The sequence below is a fragment of the Natator depressus genome, chromosome 1 (assembly GCF_965152275.1).
Source record: "Natator depressus isolate rNatDep1 chromosome 1, rNatDep2.hap1, whole genome shotgun sequence".
Taxonomy (NCBI): domain Eukaryota; kingdom Metazoa; phylum Chordata; order Testudines; family Cheloniidae; genus Natator; species Natator depressus.
The window spans coordinates 228,455,183-228,480,192 of NC_134234.1; the positions used below are offsets into that span (position 1 = coordinate 228,455,183).

Consider the following 25,010-nt stretch of genomic DNA (forward strand, 5'->3'; position numbering starts at 1 on the left):
GGAAAATTACAAAGCAGCTAGTTAATTTTAATCTACTTCTTTATTTACTTAGGGACGAATTCTGCGACCCAATCTTTCTCATTGAGGAGTACCTTTCTCTAATGGTCTTGCCTTGGCATGGAGAAGGATACTGCTCAGTGTCTGTAAGGGTGACAGAATCTGACCCTTAAAACTATCCCAGAAATATTCTCTAGACCAGTGGTCCTCAAACTTTTGAATTGGTGACCCCTTTCACACAGCAAGCCTGTGAGAGTGACCCCCCCCCCCCCGTAAAGTAAAAACACATTTTTTTATATTTAGCACTAGTATAAATGCTGGAAGCAAAGCGGGGTTTGAGGGTGGAGGCTGACAGGTCATGACCCCCCCCCCACATCATAACTTTGTGACCCCCTGAGGGGTCACGACCCCCGTTTGATGAGAACCCCTGCTCTAGAGACAAAGGATATATTTCCAGATTAATTATACTTGTTTTACATCAGTATAATTTCATTGACTTCAATAGTTACTCCTCATTTCCACCGGTGTAACTTAGAACAAAACTGAGTCCAGACACACTGGAGAAATGCAGGGCCAGACATTCTGGAAGCTCTCTCCAGATGTTCACTGGTGGAACTGAACAGAATTTGGGTCAGTGTCGTTTTATCCTAGCCATTCCATGAGGTACATCCCCTAGCATATATCTTTAGGGTTCTCAGCTTGGGCTGCTGTAAGTTATGTGCCACACAGTGTCTATTATTCTGCATACCAACTCCCACTTCCAGGTACACACACTCTGTAGAAGTTTTTAGTATTTTTTGTAAATTCTGCTCTCTGTTGATACAATTTGTCACTTTTGAAGCTTTCCATTTATACTGAATGTTTATGAAGTACGTCTTTTATATTTCCTTAATTACAAGTTGCTGAAAGACTAGCAATTGTTAGGTTATGCTTACTGTAGCATACAATTGTTCAAAATGTGATAAACTGCATATTTCAGAGCTCAGAAATGAGCATAGGGTGGTGCTAAACTGCACTACTTTAGGGAGAGCCCTGGGAAAATATTACTGTCTGGAGTGTCGCTCCCACTTCCTTGCTCTGTCCTTGTTCTGAGAGGGGCAGTAAGCTATGACACTGCTTTTGGGATGCAGCTTACTTTCCCTTCATACCTGGCTGGCTCTGCTGGTTGGCACTTGGGAGGGCATAGCCACGGTTCCAGTTTCTTCCTGCCCGCTCCCTACCTCTATGCTCACAGGAGAAAGATTCAGGTGAGACAGCTCCTCCTGTCCCTTCTTCTCTCTAGCCTCCATCCGAGCAGGTCTAACGCAGTTCCACAGGGAGTTGGAGAGGCCTTACCCTCCACTGTTACTCTCTGACATGGCTACGTAACACTAGGGCACAATCCCGTCATATACAGGACAACCTCAGCATTACAGACCCCTCGGGAACGGAGGCTGTCCGTAACTCTGAAATGTTCGTAACTGTGAACAAAGCACAGTTCGGGTTCCAGATCCAGCAGCTGATGCTCCAGGCCAGGATTCAGCAGCAGCTGAGCTCCCTACTCAGCCCTAGCATGAGTTTTCAAACTTGGCCCCCTCCAGGGGGTGGTGGTGGTGCGTGTGTGTGTGTGTGTGTGTGTGTGTGTGTGTGTGTGTGTGTTAAAAACTGCATGTCCCCCTCCTGGGGGGTGGGTGAAAGCTGTGCAGATCCCAGTGCTGCACCTGCTCTGCTGGCTCCAGCTGCCTTGGGCTGGCAGCCCCAGTGTCTTTCTGCAAGTGGCTGCCCCATGAGTGGGGGTGGGGTGGGGGGACAGGCAGCCCAGATGTGGCTACCTTTAAGATGCAATACAGGCACAATATAGTACTGGCTTTTTTTTTTTTTTTTGGTCTCTGCTGCTGCCTGATTTGTTACTCTGGTTTCACATGGTGTCCGGTTCACCGGTCAGTCCTTAACTCTGATATTCATACCTTTTGAGGATCTACTGTATACTTACGTGTTAACCCCCCTTCACACCAGTTTTATACCACAATACAGGCACAATGAGAGTTAAGCACACCTAAAACAGGGAAAAAATGTATACCCGTCCAAACCCTGCTGCCCTTACGTGAATATTTTCACAGAGCCAGATTCTGCTCACAGTTACCCTGTTGTAAATCCAATGAGCAAGTTACGTTTGTTTAAAAAAGTAAACCTCAGAAATAATCCTTTGTCCTTAGGTTTATATTCACCACAAAGTATCCTCAAAAAGCAAACACTGGCCAGGATATCACCACTAGTATTTTGCACTGAAAAATAAATGATTTGGCTTTAGTGTTTTCATGCAGCTTTGGGCAGATGGGCAGATCTCAGAGCCGCTGGACGAGTCTGAACTGACTAAGATATTCATGGTGAAGGAGGTGCAGCCTAAATGCCGGAGCGTAGTGTGGGAGGTCAATCCCAGGAAAGAAATCACAAAAATTATCATTTGAAAAACATAGCTGATTTATTTTCAGTAATAGACTTAAAATTAGCTCCCTCCCCCCTCACAAAACAGGTTAGAGAGAGAGAAAACTGTATCTTATTTTAAACTCTTGTCTTGTAGTTTATCCTTAGTGTTAGACTGGACTATAGAATATCCTACATGCTGTCTATCTATAAGAAAGAATTTGGAGAAGACAGCGAGAATGTTGATAGCTCCACCACCTCTCCACCAGACACACCAGGGTTTGTCTCAGGTAACTGTTGCTGTTGTATTGCAGTTTATTGTTGCGGTAATTGTAGTAAGCAATGAACTAAACTACTTCAGAAAGCTACACATCACTCCAGATTGAAAGCTAGAGGGTGCCCACAATAATGGATATTTGCTGAGTTGCTGCTCTCTAATTAAAATATGATTCCGTTTTCCTATGACGGTTATCTGTTATTCATTTGTATGCTTCCCAAAGGTTTGCTACATGACAAAACAAATGAGTGAGGACGGACCATGGAGGATGGAGTGGGGATGGGTAGAGTTACGCGTTGCTCTGTTTTTCTTTCTCCTGTTTTGCGTGCCTTGTGGCAGAACTGAGGTTTTCAGAGGGCTTTAAATGGGGGTGGGGCTGATGAACTGGTTTACAGAGAATGGTTATGGATAGAGCAGTGGTACGGAAAAAAGCCCGGAACTGTCTGAAGAGATGAGAAGAGGGTATTCTGGTTTTGCTGACAGAGCAGAGCGGGTGGGTGCAAAAGGAATGGCAATTAACACTAATTCTTCAACAAGTTTGTGTCATTGTCTGCTCTTTTGGGGGGTTGGTTACATCAAAGAAAATATGAAAGACGCAGCTTGCAAAGTCTTTGGGGGCATGGGTCGTCTTTGTTCTCTTTGTATAGCGCCTAGCACAATGTACAAAGGTACTGGTACACGACTGTGGCTCCTAAATGCTACTGCAATACAAATAAGAATAATTAAGGCCCGATCCTCCCTCCTTATTATGGGAAAATTTCCATTAACTGCTTCAAATGGGGTTTTGCCTGGCCAAGGAGTCCATAGTTGGGCCTTCAATTTGTTGCACATACTTAAACAGAGACCATAGTTTCTTTAGCTGTGAAAACTAAATTGTGGTCCTGTGTTTCGTTTTTTGGCAGCAATTGTTCCTGACATAGATGAAATTGCAGCTCAGGCCGAGACGATGTTTGCTGGCAGGTAAGCTCTCTGAAGGTTATACTTGTGTCTGTATGTGCTCAATAACACACAACATCTTTCTACCCGATTTTTGTTTCTAATTGACAATTTCTGTTTATTTTTTGTGTATCTTCCTCTCCTTTTACTGATTCCTGTTGCCACATAGCATGACCTCCTATAGAGGAGGTGGTGGGAATAGTAGCTCCACTGTAGCATAGATGTTCGACCAGGGCCATGAAGTTCAGATCTGGGTTCCAAACACCCTAAAATTCAAGTGTATATGGATCTGGTTTGGCCAGTTGTGGGGTCTGGATTGGATGCTCTACCCCCCGAAGTTCAGGAGGGTTTGGATTCAGGTTTTTGGCTGGTTCCCATCTCTGTTGGGGCTTATCTGCATGGGAAAATTAAACTGGTATAAAGGAAGGTGTGAATTTGAAGTACTATAGTTATACTGGTATAACTCTCTGTGTGGATACTCTTATTCCAGTATAAAAGTTCCTTTTTCTGGTTTAGTTTTGTCACTTTGGAAATGGTTTAAGATAAACCAAAAAACCCACTCTTATTCTGGAATAAGAACGTCCACATAGGGGAGTTATGCTGGTATAACTGTATCAGTTTAACTCTGTTTGTACACTTGTATGAGTATAACTGGAAACATTTCCTGTGTAGACAAACCTTTAGATGCTAATGATTTTCCCAGAACTGAGGAGAAGGGGGAAAGATGTCTGAGATGGGTGTTCTGAACTTTCCTCACCACGTATGTCCCCTATGTCTTCTTAGGCTTTGCCAACAAGAGGAGTGTCCTCAGTCCTGTCCCTGAACTCCCATAATGAAAAACAACACACCACTCTGGTGTGGCTCTTGGCACCTGTATCTTTCAATTGAACACTGACTGTGAATGGCTTCTTGGAAACATTATTTCTGCTTTGATATGCTAAGTGTAATTCTGCTTTCTGTCTTCCAGATTATAAATATGATCTAGAAATATGGTGCCTTTGGCAATTTTTACTGGTTTTGTAGTTCATTTTTCCTACGTTTAATTTTAGCAGCAGCGCATAGGGGACGAATAAAAAGGACAGGGCCAAATTCATCTTGGGTGCAACTCCATTGACTTTGGTGGGCTTCTTCCAGCGATGAATTGGTCACCCAGACGTTAAGTGATGTGTTTGCAAAATGGAGCTTAATCGCAGTGTTTGATGCATTTCATACGTATTTATAAATTCATAGATATTTAGGTCAGAAGGGACCATTATGATCATCTAGTCTGACCTCCTGCACAACGCAGGCCACAGAATTTCACCCACCACTCCTACAAAAAAAAAACCTCACACCTATATCTGTGCTATTGAAGTCCTCAAATCGTAGTTTAAAGACTTCAAGGAGCAGAGAATCCTCCAACAAGTGACCCGTGCCCCATGCTACAGAGGAAGACGAAAAACCTCCAGGACCTCTTCCAATCTGCCCTGGAGGAAAATTCCTTCCCGACCCCAAATATGGCGATCAGCTAAACCCTGAGCATATGGGCAAGATTCATCAGCCAGATACTACAGAAAATTCTTTCCTGGGTAACTTGGATCTCACCCCATCTAATAGCCCATCACAGGCCATTGGGCCTATTTATGAATATTTAATTACCAAAACCATGTTATCCCATCATACCATCTCCTCCATAAACTTATCTAGTTTAATCTTAAAGCCAGATAGATCTTTTGCCCCAACTGCTTCCCTTGGAAGGCTATTCCAAAACTTCACTCCTCTGATGGTTAAAAACCTTCGTCTAAATTTCCTAGTGGTCAGTTTATATCCATTTGTTCTTGTGTCCATATTGGTACTGAGCTTAAATAATTCCTCTCCCTCTCTGGTATTTATCCCTCTGATATATTTATAGAGAGCAATCATATCTCCCCTCAACCTTCTTTTAGTTAGGCTAAAGAAGCCAAGCTCCCATTTACTTTCAGCCAGTACTGGCGATTCTGTTACAAGCATCAGATTGCCACAAAGAAAATAACCCTGGCATTGAAGCTTCTGTAAAATGAACTAAAGTGGGGAGTGGTTTTGAATTTACATCTCACAGATTGTCCTGTTCAGTTTTAAGAGCGCCATCAAAGTGTGTGTGTGTGATTGATTTGATTTGATTTGATTTATTGATTTACACCACAGGTTTTTAACTTGTTTGGGTTTTTGCAGAAAGGAGAAAAATCCAGTGCAACTTGATGATGAGGGGGGCAGAACATTTCTACGAGTCCTCATTCACCTTATCATGCATGACTACCCTCCTTTGCTGTCAGGGGCCCTACAGCTGCTATTTAAGCATTTCAGCCAAAGAGCAGAAGTTTTGCAAGCATTTAAACAGGTACAGGTGCAATGGTGTTTCATGAAATCTACTGTGTGAGGAAAAAGGAAGTCGTCTCAAAGTCTAGTAGTCTCACTTAAACTGCCAGTTACAGTATTAGAATGTCCCTTCCTTATAAATTGAAGGTCCAAATTCAGCCCTCTTGCTCCTTGGGAGCTGCACATACACAGCTGCACGTGAGTGAGCCAAGCTCGAGGTGTCTCAAGGCAGAGACCCAAAAACGGAAACACCTGGAATTGGAGCTGCTGTTGACTATGTAGGCCTGAGTGACTTGCCCACGGTCACATAGAACAGCAAGTGAATAACAGAGCCAGGCATAGTACTCAGCTGTTGTTCTGTCGACTAGATAACACCCCCATTTCTGTATAAATTTTTAACATGTTAACCCTAGTCTATTAAGAAACCTGATGTAATGGGTTTAGATAATAGAGGACTTTCTTGGTTATGGTGACTGATAATTTACCTTTTTTGAGATAATTTGATGCTTATTTCAGGAGTTCACTAGCATGTTGCCACCTCATTATGTAAAAGGTGGTGGTTTTTCTTGTCATAAAACCAGGCAAATGATAAATAGCTGGAAAGCCTTTGTTGTAATACTTTTGCGGAGTTGCATACTGGCCTCCCACCAGGATATTAAAGCGGGACCATGCTGATTAGGTGCATAAATAGCTGCTATTCCTAGTTAAGTGAGAGTTGCATACCTAATATGTTTGTTTGTAAAAGAAAGGAAAAGTCTAACTGGCAAATAAACTAAAAAGGCTGTGGAGGAAGTGGAATGTGAATATGTGTGGATGAGCAGCACTCATCAGTTCAGTAGGATAACAAGTCTGTATGCTGTTAAGCAAGCAGCCTATGAGAACTTCAAGACTATATTCTAAAATAGTGAATATTTGTCTGTGAACAGCAATTTTAAAAAAATATGTTATCAATGTTCTTATCTGCCATGTGACAATATTCACTTGATGTGGCATTTTCTTTTACAACAGTTTGATTTCTTAGTGGTGGTTATTGGGTTATACAGGGATCATTGTTAGGTCAAATTTTGTTGAATCTCTTCATTAATAATTTAGGAGAAGGAGCAAATAGCCTAATAAGGAACTTTTAAAGATGATACTAAATTTGGAGGAGTTTTGAACACCAGTGAGCAGAAAGAAAGATTAGATATATGGGCAGGAAATGAAAAAATAGATTCATCTGGAAAAATGCAAGCGGTCATAACTGGGGGTAAATTATATGAGAACTGTCAAGCATCAATGCTGAAAGAGATTTAGGTGTGTTTCCCTATAGCTGGTAATGAAACTTAGGTCACATATGTTTTGTTTTGTTCCATTTTTAGTCAAAATATTGATGACCTTTATAATTGAATTTCAATATTTGGAAAATGTTGACTATCTCTACAGTTCATGTTTGGATCTCTTGATTTCTTCTAATGTCAATCTTGTCTTTCCATGAAATATTATTTACATGGGATAAACTGCTGCTTACTATATTCTTTTAATACCAGAAGGAGCATAATCCTGGTGTCCCCATTAGCTCTACCATAGATCTCAGGGGTTTATAGACAGTTGTTTACATTGCAAACATTTTGCAGTGTGATGATAAGGGGGGGGCAGAATGTTTTAAACATTGTAACAGTTTTGCTTTGGGCAAAACAGTCTTCAGTGGCAATAACTTCAGTATGACTTAAGTATGTGATTAAGGGCTTTGCTCAACTGGGGCCAAAGAGACTAAGAATGGAAAATTTCAGTTCAAAAGATAATAATTTCATAAGGTCATGAGGGAGCGAAACCAGGGCATTAAAATGAAAACCATTAAACAAACTTCACTGCAGCTGGCTCTGCTGTAATATAACTGTGGATTACTATATTTTCAGGTCCAGTTACTGGTGTCTAATCAGGATGTGGACAACTACAAGCAAATCAAAGCTGATCTTGACCAGCTCCGACTGACTGTAGAAAAATCTGAACTGTGGGTTGAAAAGAGCAGCAGCTACGAGAGTGGGGAGCTAGGTGACAGTCAGGCGAAAGGGGGTGAAGAACCGATAGAGGTGTGTCTCTAAAGTCCTAGGCCACCTGTGTTCCTATATAGTTAACATATAGTTTAATAAACCTTCTCTCTCTCTCTCTCTCTCTCTCTCTCTCTCTCTCTCTCTCTCTCTCTCTCATATATATATTATTAAACTAGAAATTCAAAATGGTGCTGCTGGCAAGCAGGTGATATCCAAAATGCTGGGTAAACGTTAGTATTAAAGAAGGAAGAAGACAAAACCAAAGGTGCTTTTCTAGGAGTTCCCAGTATTCTCCTCTGCTAAGTTTAATAAGAGCTATATTATCTCAGAGAGAGTCTCCTTCAGTTTGGTCCAGCAGGAGTGCTACAGATCTGTTTGTGACATCACTCTGTTGCTGTGCAGGTGATCCAGAGGTCACACTTCCACTATTACAATGACTATTGCAAGCTTGAATAGGAGGGGAAGGATAGACTTTCCCCAAAACTTTGGCCAACCCCAAAGTGAGCATTGATGTGAGAAAGGGGAAGGAGATAAAGGACCCTTATTCAGTTATGCTGGGTGGTGCTACACCTCTATCCAGATCTCAATTCTCATGTAGTTACCTTAGATACAGGGGATTATAGAAAGTGTTTATAGAACAAGATAATGGAACCAACACCCAGGCAATGCAGGGTGGGGCCCAACAATGATGCCATAATCACAAATCACACGGAGAATTATAAGAGCTGTGAGGGGGAAATAATCATCTCTATGAAATAGAGTCTATGCTGGCATATCTCCCTACTGCAGATTCTGTGTACGCCGACAGGAGTTCTTCTGCTGACTTAGTAAGATCAGCTCCCCAAACTACTTTAGCTAACTCTGCAAAAACGCTCTTCTTTCAGATCAGATGTGGCTACACTAGGCATTCTGCTGTCACAGTCATGTCTCCTTGGGGTATGAGTTTTTTTTCATACTGCTCTCAAACATGGCTATGTCAGTGACACTTTATAGAATATGCAAGGCCTGAAATTCAGTGGAGGACACTTGGCCACCCTTGTCACTTGAATGGAAGAGACAACATTTAAGTCTTGTCTACACTTATAAGTTAATTTGGATTAAGGTAGCATGTGAATTTAAAAGTTCAATAGCTATTTCTTAACTCCATATGTGGATGCTCTTATTCTGGAATCAGTGTCCCCATACATGGAGTTATTCAGGAGCAGTTATGCAGAAATAACTATAACTCCATGTACAGAGAAATCTTCAGTTCCCCCACTCTGCCCCTGCTCTGGCTTCTGATAGGTGTGATTGTTGCCCTGAGTGTGTTTTGGGGAACATTAATTTCAAGCATTATGTATATTTTAGGGTTATGGGCCCAATCCTACAATCTTTACTCATGTAGTGAGTAAGCACTGAGCACCTAACTGTGCCATCCTTACTTGTGTGGAACAGTACCATGCCGTCCGTAGTCCCATGAAAATTAATGATCCTATTTCAGTAGAAAAGTATAACTCAGTGTGAGAGTGGCAGCATCTGGCCCTGGCTTAGGGCTGTAGGATAGGATCCTATAACTGATGAAACAGTAGTAATTGCCTGTGAATTTTACAAATAGAGCAAGGAGCCATTTTTAGAAATTCCCACTCTCTAACAACACAAATATTCAGAATAGAACATAGATTAGTACAGGCTCTGTGACTTCTTTGCCCCCTATGGAAAAGCATGACAGAGAACGTCTATCACAGGGCATAACAAGGCAAGATATGCAAGCAAGTGCCTCTGATGTCCCAGTGGTGTGATTATCTCTTGATAACTTCATCCCTGGAATACTCTTACAGGTTCAATAAACAGTTTTTTATTTTGTTAAGAGAGAGGATGGATTTAGTTTAATGCTGATCAGCACTTGCAGATAAGATGTATAGTTCTCACGGATTATAAAACTACTTTGACTAAGGAAAAATGCTGATAAACGTAACAGGTAAATTAATCTTGGTTAACCAACAGTCCCAGGGCAAAGGAGAGTGGTTAAATTATAGCAAAGAACCTGAAATATCTTCCACAACATCAATCCAAACATCTAGTAAGAGGCAACATGTATACTAACAAACCCTAAACAAATAATAGTCGTCTTGTTGTTGCATAGATGAACACAAACATGCCAAATAACAGTGCTGACATTGTTATGAACTGTCATGAATGGCCAAGCAGCCTAGCTTTTAAATTTTCCGCTTTTAAATTCATTTCCACATCACCCAGAGATGAGCGTTGAAGCATCATCTCTGCTAGAGGAACATCTTCAATCCTCATAGTGGCAGGCTGGTGCCAGATTATCAACATCCATACACCTTAAGTTCTTCATGCTTTTGAAAAAAAAAATCTATTTATTTTAACTACAAAGATTGTCTTCATCTTATTCTCCAGATCTGCTGTGTTACTCACTTAATTTCAGTTTGTAATCTTTCCAGGTCCATTAGAGATAGGCTTGGACCAAATACTATCTGTCTAAGGTACTCGTGACTTCCATTGCTATCTCATTTAAGCATTTTACAACCTTTATTACGTTTAACCTCATAACACCCCTATGAAGTAGGGAAGTGCTATTATTATGAGGAAATGAGACAAAGTAAATTGTCCAAACATAACACACGAAGTTTGTGGCAGAGGAAGGAATTAAACCCAGATCTCCCGAGTCCCAGGCTTGCACCATAGCCTTTGGACCATCATTTCTCTTCTCTATACTTCCATTTTGCTCGTACCTGTTATTGTTGCTCCTCTTCTTTATTTGTTGTTGTTAAAAACAGTTCGCTGATATTCAGTCAGTTGCACTAAAAACCATTTGTGGTTGTGTTTAAATTATAGGAACCGAATATTTTAAGCCCAGTGCAAGATGGGACCAAAAACCCTCAGATTGACAGCAATAAGAGTAATAATTACAACATTGTTAAGGAGGTTTGTATACCTACAAATGAGGTGTAGTAGATTCATATTTGTTATTATGACACATTATATCCTTTACTTTTGAATTTTGTGGGGGGTTTCGGGTTTTTTTTTCTCTTCCAGATTTTGATTAGACTCAGCAAACTCTGTGTCCAGAATAAAAAATGTCGGAATCAGCAGCAGCGATTGCTGAAAAATATGGGAGCTCACTCGGTGGTGCTGGACCTTCTGCAGATACCCTATGAAAAGGTTAGACTAATTATTACTTATAGTAAAGTACATGAAGTCACTGATTGGACAGTCCTAAAAAGACCTGATACAAAGCCTTTTGAAATCACTGGAAAGATTTCCATTGACTTCAGTGGGCTTTGGAGCAGACCCAAAATCATGATATCCTAATTCTCTACTTTGACAATAAGGAAGCTGAGCTGAATTTTTAAGCATGGGTGCTGAAATACTGAGGACATAATTGAAAACATGAATATTCATCACCTCAGGTACTCAAAATAAAGGTGGTGTCTTCTCATACTTTGAATAAGAGACCCTGTACTACTGCAATCACTTTGGGGGAGAAGGGACAGGCATTGACTAAATGGAACCCTACAGCGGGATGCACAGATATGGGTGCTGAGATTGGTACTGTACGTACATAACATGGGCATTTATATGTCTCAGGACCAAACCATGTAATCCTTATGAAGTCTCTACTCTTGCTAAACTCCAGAGTTTTGCCTGAGAAAGGACAACATGATTTGGCCCCGATTTACTGATCTGACCACCAAAATGAAGGATCTAGATGTCCTTTTCAGGAGCCCTTCTTCGAAAATTAGGTGCAGCCATCTGTAGTAAGCACTGAAAAAAGACATGAATCCATTTGTGATCTCCATTTACATTATCCTGAATTTGATAATCTGCTGTTCCGACTATTCTACTGAAGAGAACTGAACCCAGTGTCAAGTTAGCTGTAACACTTCGTCATAGAATGGCTCACTACATGCTTGTTAACGTGTTATTCTAAGAGTGTAGAAACTAGGTGCCTAAATCTAGTCACCTAAATGTATATTTAAGCACCTAATTGGTCTGATTTTCAAAAGTCAGTGGGAGCTATGGGATGCACAGTACTTTTGAAAATCAGACCACTTGATAGGAGCCTAAATTTGGAAGTAAGAGCCTAAATTTAGGCACTCATAAGAAAATCTTGTCCTTAGCTTTATTATCTTTGATGTACTCTGTTTATTTAGTGGTAGAGCCAAAATAAAACCGAGTCAACAGCCTGGGCAAAAAAGGGCAGACAGGAGCACTGGGAATGCAGCACTTCATGTCACGCTGTGGTGATTCACTGAAGAAGGAGCCATTGATGAGCTCTGGAGAAAAGTGGGTTCAGCCATTCTTGCTAGAGGGCAAGTTGCCATCTTTGGAAGGCACAGGAAATTGGAGGAGAATTGGCACATTACTGATCAGATTGTGTTGTGGAGTTTTAGCAAATGTTTTATTTTTTCCCCCTTTTGTTGTGTTTGATGTTTTTATCTGTAGACCGATGAAAAGATGAATGAAGTCATGAATCTAGCCCACACTTTCCTTCAGAATTTCTGTCGAGGAAATCCTCAGAATCAAGTTCTCCTCCACAAAAACCTCAATTTGTTCTTAACTCCTGGTGTAAGTATTTCATGTGATTTATTGTTTAAAATGGATTAAGCTGATTTTGATTCACTGACATGTTTTGCCAAATAAGTACATAATTGGTTTCTTTTGTTTCTTCTCCATTAATATTCTCTCTCCCTTTCCTCCTTCCTTCCTTCTTTCCTTTTTCCTGTTACGATTCTTTGTCATTGCTTCTAAAGAGATCCATTTCTGAAAGTGGAAAGCAAAATTGCATTTATAATTTACCCACCATTATCTGCAAGCATGATGTCTCATTGTCAAGACAGAGTATCACACATGTGGGCTTGATTCTGATCTCCCTTACACCTCTGTAAATTAGGAGTAACTCCAGTGAAATCAGTGGAGCTACTGTGATGTAAAGCAGTGTGAATGAGATCAAATCAAGCCCACAGTATTTTACTCCTACATTCAGAATGCTGCTGCCACCAAGATCATTTTCCTAGCCTGTCACTTTGACCATGTCCCCCCCTGTTTTTATATCCCTCCACTGTATCTCCCTTCTCTTTGATATCATAAACTACTTGTCTTCATTTTCAAGTCCCTTCATAATCAATCCCCACCCTGCCTATCGTTTCTCATTTGCTATCGCACTGTTGATGCTCACCTCCACTCAGCCCAGGATGTCAGCCTCCACTGCCCAGCCTGGTACATCTTCAAACAAGCACCTTTGTGCTTTCTCCCATGGGAGGCACTTCCCATAAACATCCACAAAGCTACCTCATTCTCCGCCTGCCAACCCCTCCTCAAATCTTCCCTTTGCCAAGATGCCGACAAAAGACGATGTGGGTTAGACTGTTAGTGTGCTGGGACTACAGCCTATCATGGTGACCGGTATTGTTTTGTTGTACTCCTCGGTCTATCTGTATCAATCTCTTTGTTTTATACTTCAGTGATAAGCTTCTTGGGGCAGGGACTGTCTTTTTTTAATTTATTTTTTTTATTTTGTATTTGTACTGTGCCTAGCTGTGTCCTGATCTATGATTGGGGCCCCTGGGCATTATGGTAATACAAATTATTATTGTTGTTGTTGTTGTTCATTTTATTTATTTATTAACTAATCAATGTTACCTGTGTGTCATCCTCCTTCAACTAACCCAAAACTTGACCTCTTGTTTAGAAACGCTAAGATGTGAAAAGTGTGGTATTAATTCACTTCCCTTCCCTTTTAGTCAGTCTCCTCTTCCCATCTATCCCACAGATTTTTGATTTGTTTCATTTATTGTTAGTGAGCCATGCATTGTCATTGAGAGCCAGGATCTTTTCAGCTTACTGGTTGAGCGGCCTGTTAAGCAAAACCCACTTTCGTTAGAAATAATATAATCATATTAGAAGTCCAGAATCTTGACAGACCATAATGGCCTAAGTACATCCGTCTAGAATTAATATGGTCCATTATTTTTTTTATTTTTGGTGTGGATTTAGTGCTGGTGAAGGGTGCTGGGCTGAGAGTCCTGGAGACTAAGAGCTCAGTTATCCTAAAGTCCCTTTACAGTGCTCTAGCAGCATATAGGTCCTTAAGGTGGGTATGAATTGTGACAATTTTAGGCCTTTTTGCACTTTGGAAAAGTAGCCTAAAGGAACACCAATATAAATGAGAATCAGTCCCTAAAGCTTCTATTTACCCCTTGAACAGGCACATGTTGGGGATTGGCCATGATGCCCTTTCAGTGTGCCCTAACTCTGACCGGGAGACTTCTGATCCCCTCTTCCAGTATCCATTCTCAGGACATTATATAAACTAGCTCTGCCATTCTGATGAGGCTGTCTGATTTAAATCTGTTTAGCTGCTTGAAGCTGAAACCATGCGGCACACCTTTATGAACAATTACCATCTGTGCAATGAAATTAGCGAGAGAGTAGTGCAGCACTTCGTACACTGCGTAGAGACACATGGCCGACATGTGGAGTACCTGCGTTTTCTGCAGACAATTGTAAAAGCAGATGGCAAATATGTGAAGAAATGCCAGGATATGGTAATGACAGAGGTAGGTTTACTGTTCATGTTATATCTGTTTAACACACATACTAATATTCTGAGGTTGCTTTTCTCTGCTGTTAATGCCAGCATGTTTCATTGGCATTATAGGTTTAGAATTTTAAATGTTACCATGAATAATGAATATTTTAGCGTACATATTTTTGAGTTAAATCTAATTTAGAAAGGCCATCTGTATCAGTACTAGCCGTGAAATGCAAGAGCTGCTGTGATGGTATGCAGAGTTCTAGTTCTGGGACTTGCAACAGAGAAATATTTGAACTCCGTACTCAGACCTTCATTCTCCCGCACTGTATCCCTTCTACCTAGGAAAATTTACCATTTTGTGACACTGCATTATAACAAAACATGTTTCTGCTTACATAGATTCATCCAAACTTTGTTATGATCATTTTATGGAACCGCATTACAATCCCAAAGGCCAGATTCTGATCTCCGTTCCATTGGTGTCATTCTGGAGCAACTCTGCTGAAGTCAGTGGAGTTACTGTGGATTTACCCAGAGTAATGGAGTTCAGAATTTGGCCTGGTAAATTTCACTGCATAGACCAGCTCTCTGAGGGCCAAAGCTTTATGCTATTGAAGTTAGTAGGAAAACACCAATTTGACTTCTCATGGGAGCACGATTTGGTACACACAGGGGTGGATTAGGGTTTTGTGGGGTCCTGAGCCAGAGCAAGTGGGGGCCCTTCCTACCCCTTCTGCCTGCAGTCCCTCCCGCCCCTCCATGCTCCCGCTGGGGAGCAGGGTCAGGGCGTGGAGGCTTGCCCCGCACTGCCTGCCCGGCTCTCCTGCCGGGGAGCGGGGTCAGGGTGTAGGGGTTTGCCCGACTCCATCTGCCCAGCTCTTCACACACTTATTCATGCATCTAATTGTAATTATGTGAACTTCATTAACTTCAATGAGACTACTCCATGTGAGTAAAATTACATATGAGCTTAAGTGTTGATAAGATCAGGGCCCAAGTATTATTTTCATTCCTTTGCAATTTTTTTTTCCTTTTGGGAAAAGAAACTCGAGGAAGAAAACAGAGATGAGCAATAGTCCTGATTTAAGCAGAGTTGAGATGTACAGAAAATTCTCTTCACAGCAATAAAGAAGAAAATTTTCTAATTAAGAAAATAAAACTTCATCCTACATGGATAACCTTTAATTAATTCCATTTCAACTTTTTCAGTTTGACTGAAGAGTTTTAACACGTAATATCAATTGCAAACCTTTGCTTTACGTAATTCAAACAATTCTTATGCATTAGCGCTTTTAGAGTTCCTTCCCTCCTACACTCTGTATCATATAGGTTTTGAGCTTCTTACCATACAGTTTTTTTTCTTTTTTTTTTTTTTTCAATTTAAATACATTTTGTTAGTGAAGAGAGGTATTGCCATATTACTTCTTCAGACTGATTGCATGATGAAAAGAACTTAGCTCTGACATTTGGATCACAGTTCCTTCAGGAATTAGCAAGAAAGGAACCATTTTGATGAGGGGATAGAAAGAGGACCATTGTGATTTTAGGCAAATGACTTATCTTCCTATGCTTGTCTCCCCATCTGTAAAAAGGATGTAATGATATTTACCTAGCTCAAAGACTCCTGAGAGCTACTGTTAAGGAAGTGCTTTGAGGTTCTTGGATGAAAGATTGCCATATCAGCGCAAACACTATTACAAAAGAGAAAACAGGACTTATTTAGGGCCCTTTGACCCAATCAGTGGAACAACAGAGCTTTCTAGTATGTCTTGTGTTCCAGAATGAAGTGCATTGCAGAATGTCAACAGCTAATCCAAAACTGATCATCCTTGTTGATGTTTACCTAGACTTCTTAACTGCTTAGTTGTGACTTACTCATATAGGACAAAATGCTGCAGCATTTTCTCAGTCACAACTGTGAGTGGGAATTTTATCTGACCTTATGCTGGAGGCTTCTTAGAGTTTCTTTAGTGAGGACATTGAAATTATAATTTTATGCTTGGATCAATGTTTGGTTCCATTTGCAGGTCACCTTTAAACTGGAGGGGAAATAGTTGGGTGGGTAATTTGGAAAATAAGATACTTTTCTGCTTCCATTACCTTTATGATGATCATTTTGTTCCACTTGTACTATAGTTGCTGATGCAGCACCCTCTCTTTTGTGTGTGTTCATGTCTTCACATTGAAAGTTCCCTCATGGTCACAAAACAAGTAGCTCTGTATTCCATTGCCTTATCCAACATCTTGTTTCGTGCATTCAATAAATTAATCTAATTTTTCAGCAACTGATCATTCTGTATACAGTTTAGGGGATATACTGCATTCAAGGCACATTTTAGGAAGTGACTCTGGGCCAGGTGATGTCTGGCTCTTAAATGGGGCAGCATGAAGGAATCTGTGTCAGGGCCAGATACTAGATTTGGCTGAAATATGGAAAAATATTCTCATGAAAAATTTCAAAGTTGTTTCACTCTTGCAGAATTTGATATGGAACAATTTCTTAATTATTTTGTGAATTATTTTTTGAAAAAAAGTCAAAATTTCACATTTTTGAATTTTGATTCCCCCCATTTCTCCTTCCTTTTTCATTTTTTTCACTTAGAACAATAAAATAAATGATGTTTGGGTTATTACTTCCCCCCAACTTTATCATTTTTCCTTTTCTCATTCTAACTTTTCCAAAACTGAAGAAGTTTTCTAAACTTTTTCAGTTTTGGAGAAGTTAGAAAGTTTTCTAAACTTTTTCAGTTTTGGAAAACTAAAGATGTGGCAAAAGGGGGTGGGGAGAAAAAAAATGGGTGGGGGAAAAAACCCTAGACAACATTAATTCTATTGCATTCAATGGCTAAAAGAGAAAAAACAAAATTCAGAAGATTCTGAACTTCAAATTTTGAAATTTTCCAGTTTTGATGAAAAACTGGAAAATTAAAAAAAAAAAAACACAAAACTTTTCATTCAAGTTTTCTCTTTCCAAAGAGCCTATTTTTCATCCCTGCCATGTGCAAAAAATGTCAAATGAAAAATTTCAGGCAGCTCTACCAGGTACAATTGCCACCCTTGCACTTGGGGATGCATAAGAACTGCCTCTCCCCTAAGAGTGCACTATACCCCAGAGAGGATAGGGAAAATGCAGGGCTATGACCATGTATGCACTCTGTGCCAGCTTGCTAAGTAGCACTGGCACAGTAGAGGGAGAAAGCTGCAAGCCCTCAAGGGATGTAGCAGCTGGTATATTGAATGCCCTGGGAGAGCTCAGAGAAGAACTCTGTCTACTTGGGACAAAACGTTTCCCTGAGATCCACCAGGATGTTGTTGTACCACGTGTACCTGGGCTCTGGGATGTGTCTAACTGGCATGTCTGAGCCCTCCAGGATGAATGAGTTACTCCTATTACTCACATCTTAGATATCTATAGCTGCAGCCTTTTTTTTTTCTTTTAAAAGGAATCACTGGCCTTATGTTAACAATACTAGGATACAGATGGTCTCTAGTACATAGAGAAGGGAAGGATAGTTATGTGTTTAAGGCACTGGCCTGGGACACAGAAGACCCAGATTCAGTTCTTGTATTTGCCACCGACTTGCTGTGTGAGCTTGGGTATGCCATTTAATCTGTGCCTCAGTTCCCCATCTAGGAAATGGGGATAATAATACTTCCCAATCTCACATCAGTGTTGAGGTTACATTAATTAATGTTTAAGTGGCGCTTGGGTATTCCGATGGGAGTGGTATACATACTAAGATAAATGTAGGCATAGACAGAAATCTGGAGTAACTCTCTGTTGAATTTCACTCTGCATCAACTGACTTCAGTGGAGTTATTCCAGATTTGCAGGTATGCAACTGAGATAACGTACGCTCAGTTAGCCATATTCTATTTTTGCTAGTGCTCTGTATATAATCAGAGAGCAATTTTGCACGTTGCGAGACAGAACGAATCATTAGAAAGTGAACATGATGTGGGACACTTGAACAGTTGGGCAGACTTTTGTACTGTCATTTCAGCTGATAAATGGAGGTGAAGATGTGTTGATATTTTATAACGATCGAGCATCGTTTCCAGTCCTCCTACAAATGATGTGCTCAGAGCGAGACCGAGCGGATGAGAGTGGACCCTTAGCCTACCACGTCACGCTTGTAGAACTGCTAGCAGCATGTACAGAAGGAAAGAATGTATATACGGAGATCAAGTGCAATTCACTCCTGCCGTTGGATGACATAGTGAGAGTGGTAACCCATGATGACTGCATACCAGAGGTAAGCCTGACTAGACAATGCAGCAACTAAAGAATTATTATAAAGAGAAAAACATTTGCAGAGCTTCTAAAAACAAATAGGTTGACTGTTTGTCCAGAAAGCAGTCTAACCAGTTCACCTGTGCTGTTTGTTAAGCTGCACAAATGAGAGAGTAAATCAGAAGATTTTCCAGAAGTAAACTGTTAAATGAAACAATACGATGATGATTGAGTTTGCCATGCTAAAATATCCCCACTGCATGAGTTGGAAGGTATGAGGTGAAATCCTGTCCCTGTTGAAGTCAATGGGAGTTTTGCCTCAGTGGGGCCAGGATTTCACCAAGGGTGTCAAGTGCCTTTATTCACAGCAAGTACAGGCTCAGTCCTGCAAACACTGCCAAGCATAGTTCAGCAGTGCTGTGAACTAAACTGTAAACCCTGTATATAATAGAAACCACTTCAAGCCCGGGGGTGCAACAGCACCCTTATTTCCAGCACCTATGTTTCATCAGCAGGAGCTGGCTCAGACTCTACACTTTGGTCGATGAAGTCAGTGGGACTTTGCGCAGCCGTTGGCTCATGAGTTATCAGTTGGGGACTGGGAATCTCTGATCTTTTTACAGGATCAGGTAATTTGACAATAAAGAAGCACATCGTACTTTGTGGTCATCCTTATCACAATAAAATATTTTCTTGGTTGAAAATATGTACATTTATTTAAATTACTGCCATTAGTTTAAGAAAAAACCCAGCTTTTCTGTTTACTGCATTTAAATTTATTGTATATTATCCCTACTTTGGACTGTTGAAAATTTAAAAATATATTATATGTATGTTACGTGCAAAGTATGTTAAAAGAACGTTAAGAATGAAAAGCCAAACATTCAAAAATTAGAAAATGCCAGAATTAAGGCTGCCTGTGCAACCTTAATTTGGCCCTCTTGTGCGTTATGGATTATGATACAGATTTCACATGATCACATACAATTTTTTCCACAAGACCCCCTGTCTTATTCAGGGAACAGGATAGACAGTGCTCATTTAATGAGCAGCTCTTCCATATTTTCTTTTATCCTCATTGTTTAATATGTGGCCGTAGGCCTTATTTACTGTATTAACATTCTTCTAATCTAGGGTTTTTTGTATATAATACATATATGCACATTCACCTCCTGAATATATGAAAGGGCCATTTCTCTACCCTTATTTTCCTTAACATGGCTATTACCTTCAATGTGGTCACTCTCTCATTTTTTGTCTGGACTTGGCTTCCATGCCTCTGCTTCTCCCTCTTCTCTCTTTGCTGATGGCTTCTTCATCGTTTCCTTTAATGGCTCCTCATCCTTCCCTCTTCCTCTTCTGATGATCCCTCATGGTTCTTTACTCCATCCCTTACTCTTCCCTCTTGGCAATCACCCTGTTGATTGTACCCTGACTTAACCCTGTCTGTCCAGTCTTACATCTCGAGTAGCCTTTCTGTCAGGCACTGTAGACTTCAAATTCAAGCCCACAGAGCTGCTGTGCGGGAACTTTACCTTTTGCACCACCACACTGCATGGGCTGAGGAGGGAACTGCTGCTAATACCCCACCACCAGAAGCTGACTCAGTAGAGTCAGATGACTAACAGCAAAATGTTGATTGGACCCCGCTGGGTGTAAAGGTTCCTGTTCCTGTCCCATCCCTTGTCTGAGCAACTAGACACTAAGCTTGTTGCTGCCCAGACCTCTGAGACCAAGTTCCAAGCCTTGTTCCTGGTTTCTGCTTTCTCGCTCTGGCTTTGATCCTTGGCATTATCCTAACCTGGACATTACTCCTGGCTCAGACCACTAGGTCAGATCACCCGTGTTAGGGGCCCTGACAACTTGCTCAGACCAACCTCAGTCTCCTCTGAGACTTATCATTGAATCCCTGGACTGAGTATGGACATCGCGGGGGTTCTCACCTTGCCATCGCTCCAGGGCCCTGTGAGTCCACAGGAGTAGATTGTTGCCTTCCAAGCAGAAAACCAGAAATTGAGGGACAAAATACAACAGCTGCAGATGGGAAATGGTTCCTTGCAGGAGCAAGCTACAGCACTTATGTTGAATTTTTGGGGTTCAGCCTGTCAGCAGATGGACCCTCAGAAAGTATCTGCAGTTCAGGATTGGGCCAAATCCTGGAGCATCCGAAAGATCCAAAGGTTCATGGGGTTTGCCAACTTTTACTGGAGTTTTATTCCAAACTTCTCAAAGGTCACAGCCCCTATAACTGGCATCCTCTGTAAAACTCCAAGCTTTCACTGGGCCCAGAGACCTGCAGGCCTTCAAATGCCTGAAGATAACTTTCACGTGTGCTGGATGTCCAGTTGCCATCTCAAATTCCTTCTCTCCAAACTGGGCTTATCTTTCCTCCTAACACATTTCTTTTCCCTCTCTTGCAATTCTACTATTCATTCTGTCTCTTAGGCCTGCAGCCTTTGTCTAGTCTCTACTCTCCTCGGAATCCTCTTGTACCTGCTCCCAATCCTGTCATTTCTTCCTTTTTAACATCACCCAAATCTACCCCTTTTCCCTTTGTCCCCGCATCATTCTCAGGTCCTCTCTTTTCTTTATCACTGCAACCTCCTCTTTGGCTATTCGGCACATCAACTGGCACATTTCAGTCAGTCCACAATGCTACTGCTGACATCATTTGCCCTTTACTCTTCTTCAAATTCTGCATTGGCTTCCCAGCTTTCTGCATCTCGTTTGTGTTTCTGTTCCTCACCTGCAAGGCTGTATGTAATTTTGCCTCCAAAGACATTTCTGCTGTCCTTTCCACCTACTTCCTTTCTTGCTTCTATTACTCTTCCCAGTCTTCTCACCTTATTGCTCTTCATCTCTTCCTCTGCCAATCACCCTTTCTTCTTCAGCTCTCCCCCTTGAGACATAAGCAGTCCCTTCCATCTTCTCTTTATTAATAATCCCCACATCCTCCCTTGTCTAAACTGGTGTCTGTTACCTTGTCCTATTTGTCCTGACTTAGACTGTAGGCTTTTGGGAGATGGTTGTAATCTCTCTGCAGAATGCCTTGTAAATAATGGTATCATATAAATAACTTAATATATTGAGTTAGTTGTACGGAAAGGGGAGCATCTATCCTGTGTTATTGTGAGCAGTCAACCACTTTGCTAAATTCCCAACACTGTAGTCCTGTTACTACGTTGCATGCAGACTGGGAGCATTAGCAGAGAATACAGAACCAGAAAGAGTTGAAAAGAGAAAGCAGGGAAGGTGGCATGGCTATCTGCAAATAGCAGACTGAACTTTCTGTGAAATGGCCCTACAAAGTTTCCTTCTCTGCAAATTCCAAAGACACTAAAGCTCTAGGGTCTCTTGTATTTAATTTGCCTAGATTTTGAGTCTCCATTTAGTGTTACAGGGATGATCTGGTAGAGACCCCTATTATTAAGGCTGCCCAACACTTTTGCAATTAATAGTTCCCATTTTAAGTTCCTTGTATCTTTGCCAAACTTGTCATAAGAATAGAAATTTTCCATCTTTGTGCTCTACCTCAGGCTGCAGTTGTTTTGGTAGCTTCAGCAAAAGTGGCTTAACTGCCTAAGGGAAAATTAGATGGTTTTGCCACTGTTAAATTTTTCCAGCTGTTTCTTTGAAGTGCTCTGCTGCCTTCAGGATTTGGAGCAGGAGCTTGAATTTAACCAGCAACGATCCTGTCATCAGAAATATGCCTTTTGTTGTCCCCATGAAAATACACCCAGATTTGGCAGTCGGAAGCCTCTGAAAATCGCCACTTGGTAATGCTCAGTAGAGATTTTAGTGGCAAACCTCTAACATTTCATCTGCACTGAGAATGCTCCAGCTCTACAAATCTCCCTAACATGCCAGGTGCATGAGCACGTTCCAGGCACGGAGCTAGAGTTCCAGTTGGCAGGATTATGCAGCAATAACAGCTGCAGCTGCCACCCTCTCCTTTGGCCTAGGTGAGATGTGCTGTGGACCAGGAGGAGCCTGAGTTAGTCTTATTTCTTCTCCTGACTGGTGGCAATAATTATATGTATTTTACACTCCTGTTTCTTTTTATTGAGCCAGGCTTCATAACTCTTTGGGAGCAGGCAAGTATCATTCCACCATTTTACAGCTGAGGTAACTGAGAGGTTGCACAAGGACACTTCTAGCAAAGCTGGCTATAGAATCTGAGACCATATTCAGTACTGCCTCCCCTAAGCGATATAGCATGGAGTGTGCAGCAGGGCTTTAAGTTACTTTTGTGCATCCCAGATTCTGGGCTGTTTAAGGGGCCAGCCAAGACACCAGTATAAGCTAGAGCTGTTAGCAGCCCTAGCTTAGAGCAGTGTTACCTAGTTGCTTATGGGCTTCTCCATAGCCCAGAATTGCTGAAATACTCTGTGCTCTGGCCACTCCATTAAGAAAAGGAGTACTTGTGGCACCTTAGAGACTAACAAATTTATTTGAGCATAAGCTTTTGTGAGCTACAGCTCACTTAATTGGATGCATTCAGTGGAAAATACAGTGGGGAGATTTATATACACAGAGAACATGAAACAATGGGTGTTATCATATACACTGTAAGGAGAGTGATCACTTAAGATGAGCTAATACCGGGGGGGGGGGGGGGGGAGAAAACCTTTTGTAGTGATAATCAAGGTGGGCCATTTCCAGCAGTTGACAAGAATGTCTGAGGAACAGTGTGGGGGAGGGGAAGGGGAATAAACATGGGGAAATAGTTTTACTTTGTGTAATGACCCATCCACTCTCAGTTTCTATTCAAGCCTAAGTTAATTGTATCCAGTTTGCAAATTAATTCCAATTCAGCAGTCTCTCGTTGGAGTCTGTTTTTGAAGTCTTTTTGTTGTAATATTGCAACTTTTAGGTCTGTAATCGAGTGACCAGAGAGACTGACGTGTCAAACTGGACAGTCTCTACGTAAAAGAATAAATGGACACAAATCAGATGTCAAGAATTATAACATTCAAAAACCAGTCGGAGAACACTTCAATCCCCCCCCCCCCCGCTCTTCTGCTGGTATTAGCTCATCTTAGGTGATCACTCTCCTTACAGTGTGTATGGTAACACCCATTGTTTCATGTTCTCTATGTATATAAATCTCCCCACTGTATTTTCCACTGAATGCATCTGATGAAGTGAGTTGTAGTTCACGAAAGCTTGTGCTCAAATAAATTTGTTGGTCTCTAAGGTGCCACAAGTCCTCCTTTTCTTTTTGCGGATACAGACTAACACGGCTGCTACTCTGAAACCTGGCCACTCCATTGCTGCCTCCAACATTGAGTGCTATGAGGTAGATGAAATTCAATGTTGATAAATGCAAAGTAATGCACATTGGAAAACATAATCCCAACTATACATACAAAACCATGGGGTCTAAATTAGCTGTTGCCCCTCAAGAAAGAGATCTTGAAGTTATCATGGATCGTGCTCTGAAAACATCCGCTCAATGTACAGCAGCAATTAAAAAAGCGAACAGAATGTTAGAAACCACTAGGAAAGGATAGATAAGAAGACAGTAAATATCATAATGCCACCATATAAATCCATAGTGCACCCACACTTTGAATAGTGTATGCAGTTCTGGTTGCCCCATTTTAAAAAAAAAAAGTATTAGAAATGGAAAAGGTACAGAGACGGGCAACAAAAATGATTAATAGAACAGCTTCCTTATGAGGAGAGATTAAAAAGACTGACTAGTCAGCTTGGAAAAGAGACAACTAAGGGGGGATATGGTACAGGTCTGTAAAATCATGATGGTGTGGAGAAGGTGAATATGGAAGTGTTATTTACCCCTTCACGTAACACAAGAACCAGCAGTCATTCAGTGAAATTAATAGGCAGCAGGTTTAAAACAAACAAAAGGAAGTACTTCTTCACACAGTGCAGCCAATCTTTGGAATTCATTGCCAGGGGAAGTTGTGAAGGCCAAAAGTATAACTGGTTCAAAAAGGAATTAGATAAGTTTATGGAGGATAGGTCCATCAATGACTATTAGCCAAGATGGTCAGGGATGTAACCCCATGCTCTGCATGTCCCGAAGCCTCTGACTGCCAGATGCTGGGACTGGATTACAGGTAGGGTGACCAGATGTCCCGATTTTATAGGGACAGTCCCGATATTTGGGGCTTTGTCTTATATAGGTGCCTATTATCCCCCCACCCTCTGTCCCGATTTTTCACACTTGCTGTCTGGTCACCCTAAAGACAGGGGATGGATCACTTGATGATTGCCTTGTTCTGTTCATTCCCT

The 25,010-nt window shown here is 41.2% G+C and overlaps 1 protein-coding gene across 1 annotated transcript in view; it reads left to right on the forward strand.

Moving 5' to 3' along the window:
* Positions 1-25,010, forward strand: part of ITPR2 (inositol 1,4,5-trisphosphate receptor type 2) — a 337,337-nt gene that overhangs the window by 141,136 nt on the left and 171,191 nt on the right. The window contains exons 23-31 of the mRNA XM_074937228.1: positions 2,558-2,690; positions 3,580-3,637; positions 5,804-5,969; positions 7,843-8,016; positions 10,816-10,905; positions 11,017-11,142; positions 12,427-12,549; positions 14,340-14,540; positions 18,523-18,774. Coding sequence (XP_074793329.1) covers positions 2,558-2,690; positions 3,580-3,637; positions 5,804-5,969; positions 7,843-8,016; positions 10,816-10,905; positions 11,017-11,142; positions 12,427-12,549; positions 14,340-14,540; positions 18,523-18,774 — 1,323 coding nt within the window. The remainder of the gene's footprint in view (positions 1-2,557; positions 2,691-3,579; positions 3,638-5,803; positions 5,970-7,842; positions 8,017-10,815; positions 10,906-11,016; positions 11,143-12,426; positions 12,550-14,339; positions 14,541-18,522; positions 18,775-25,010) is intronic.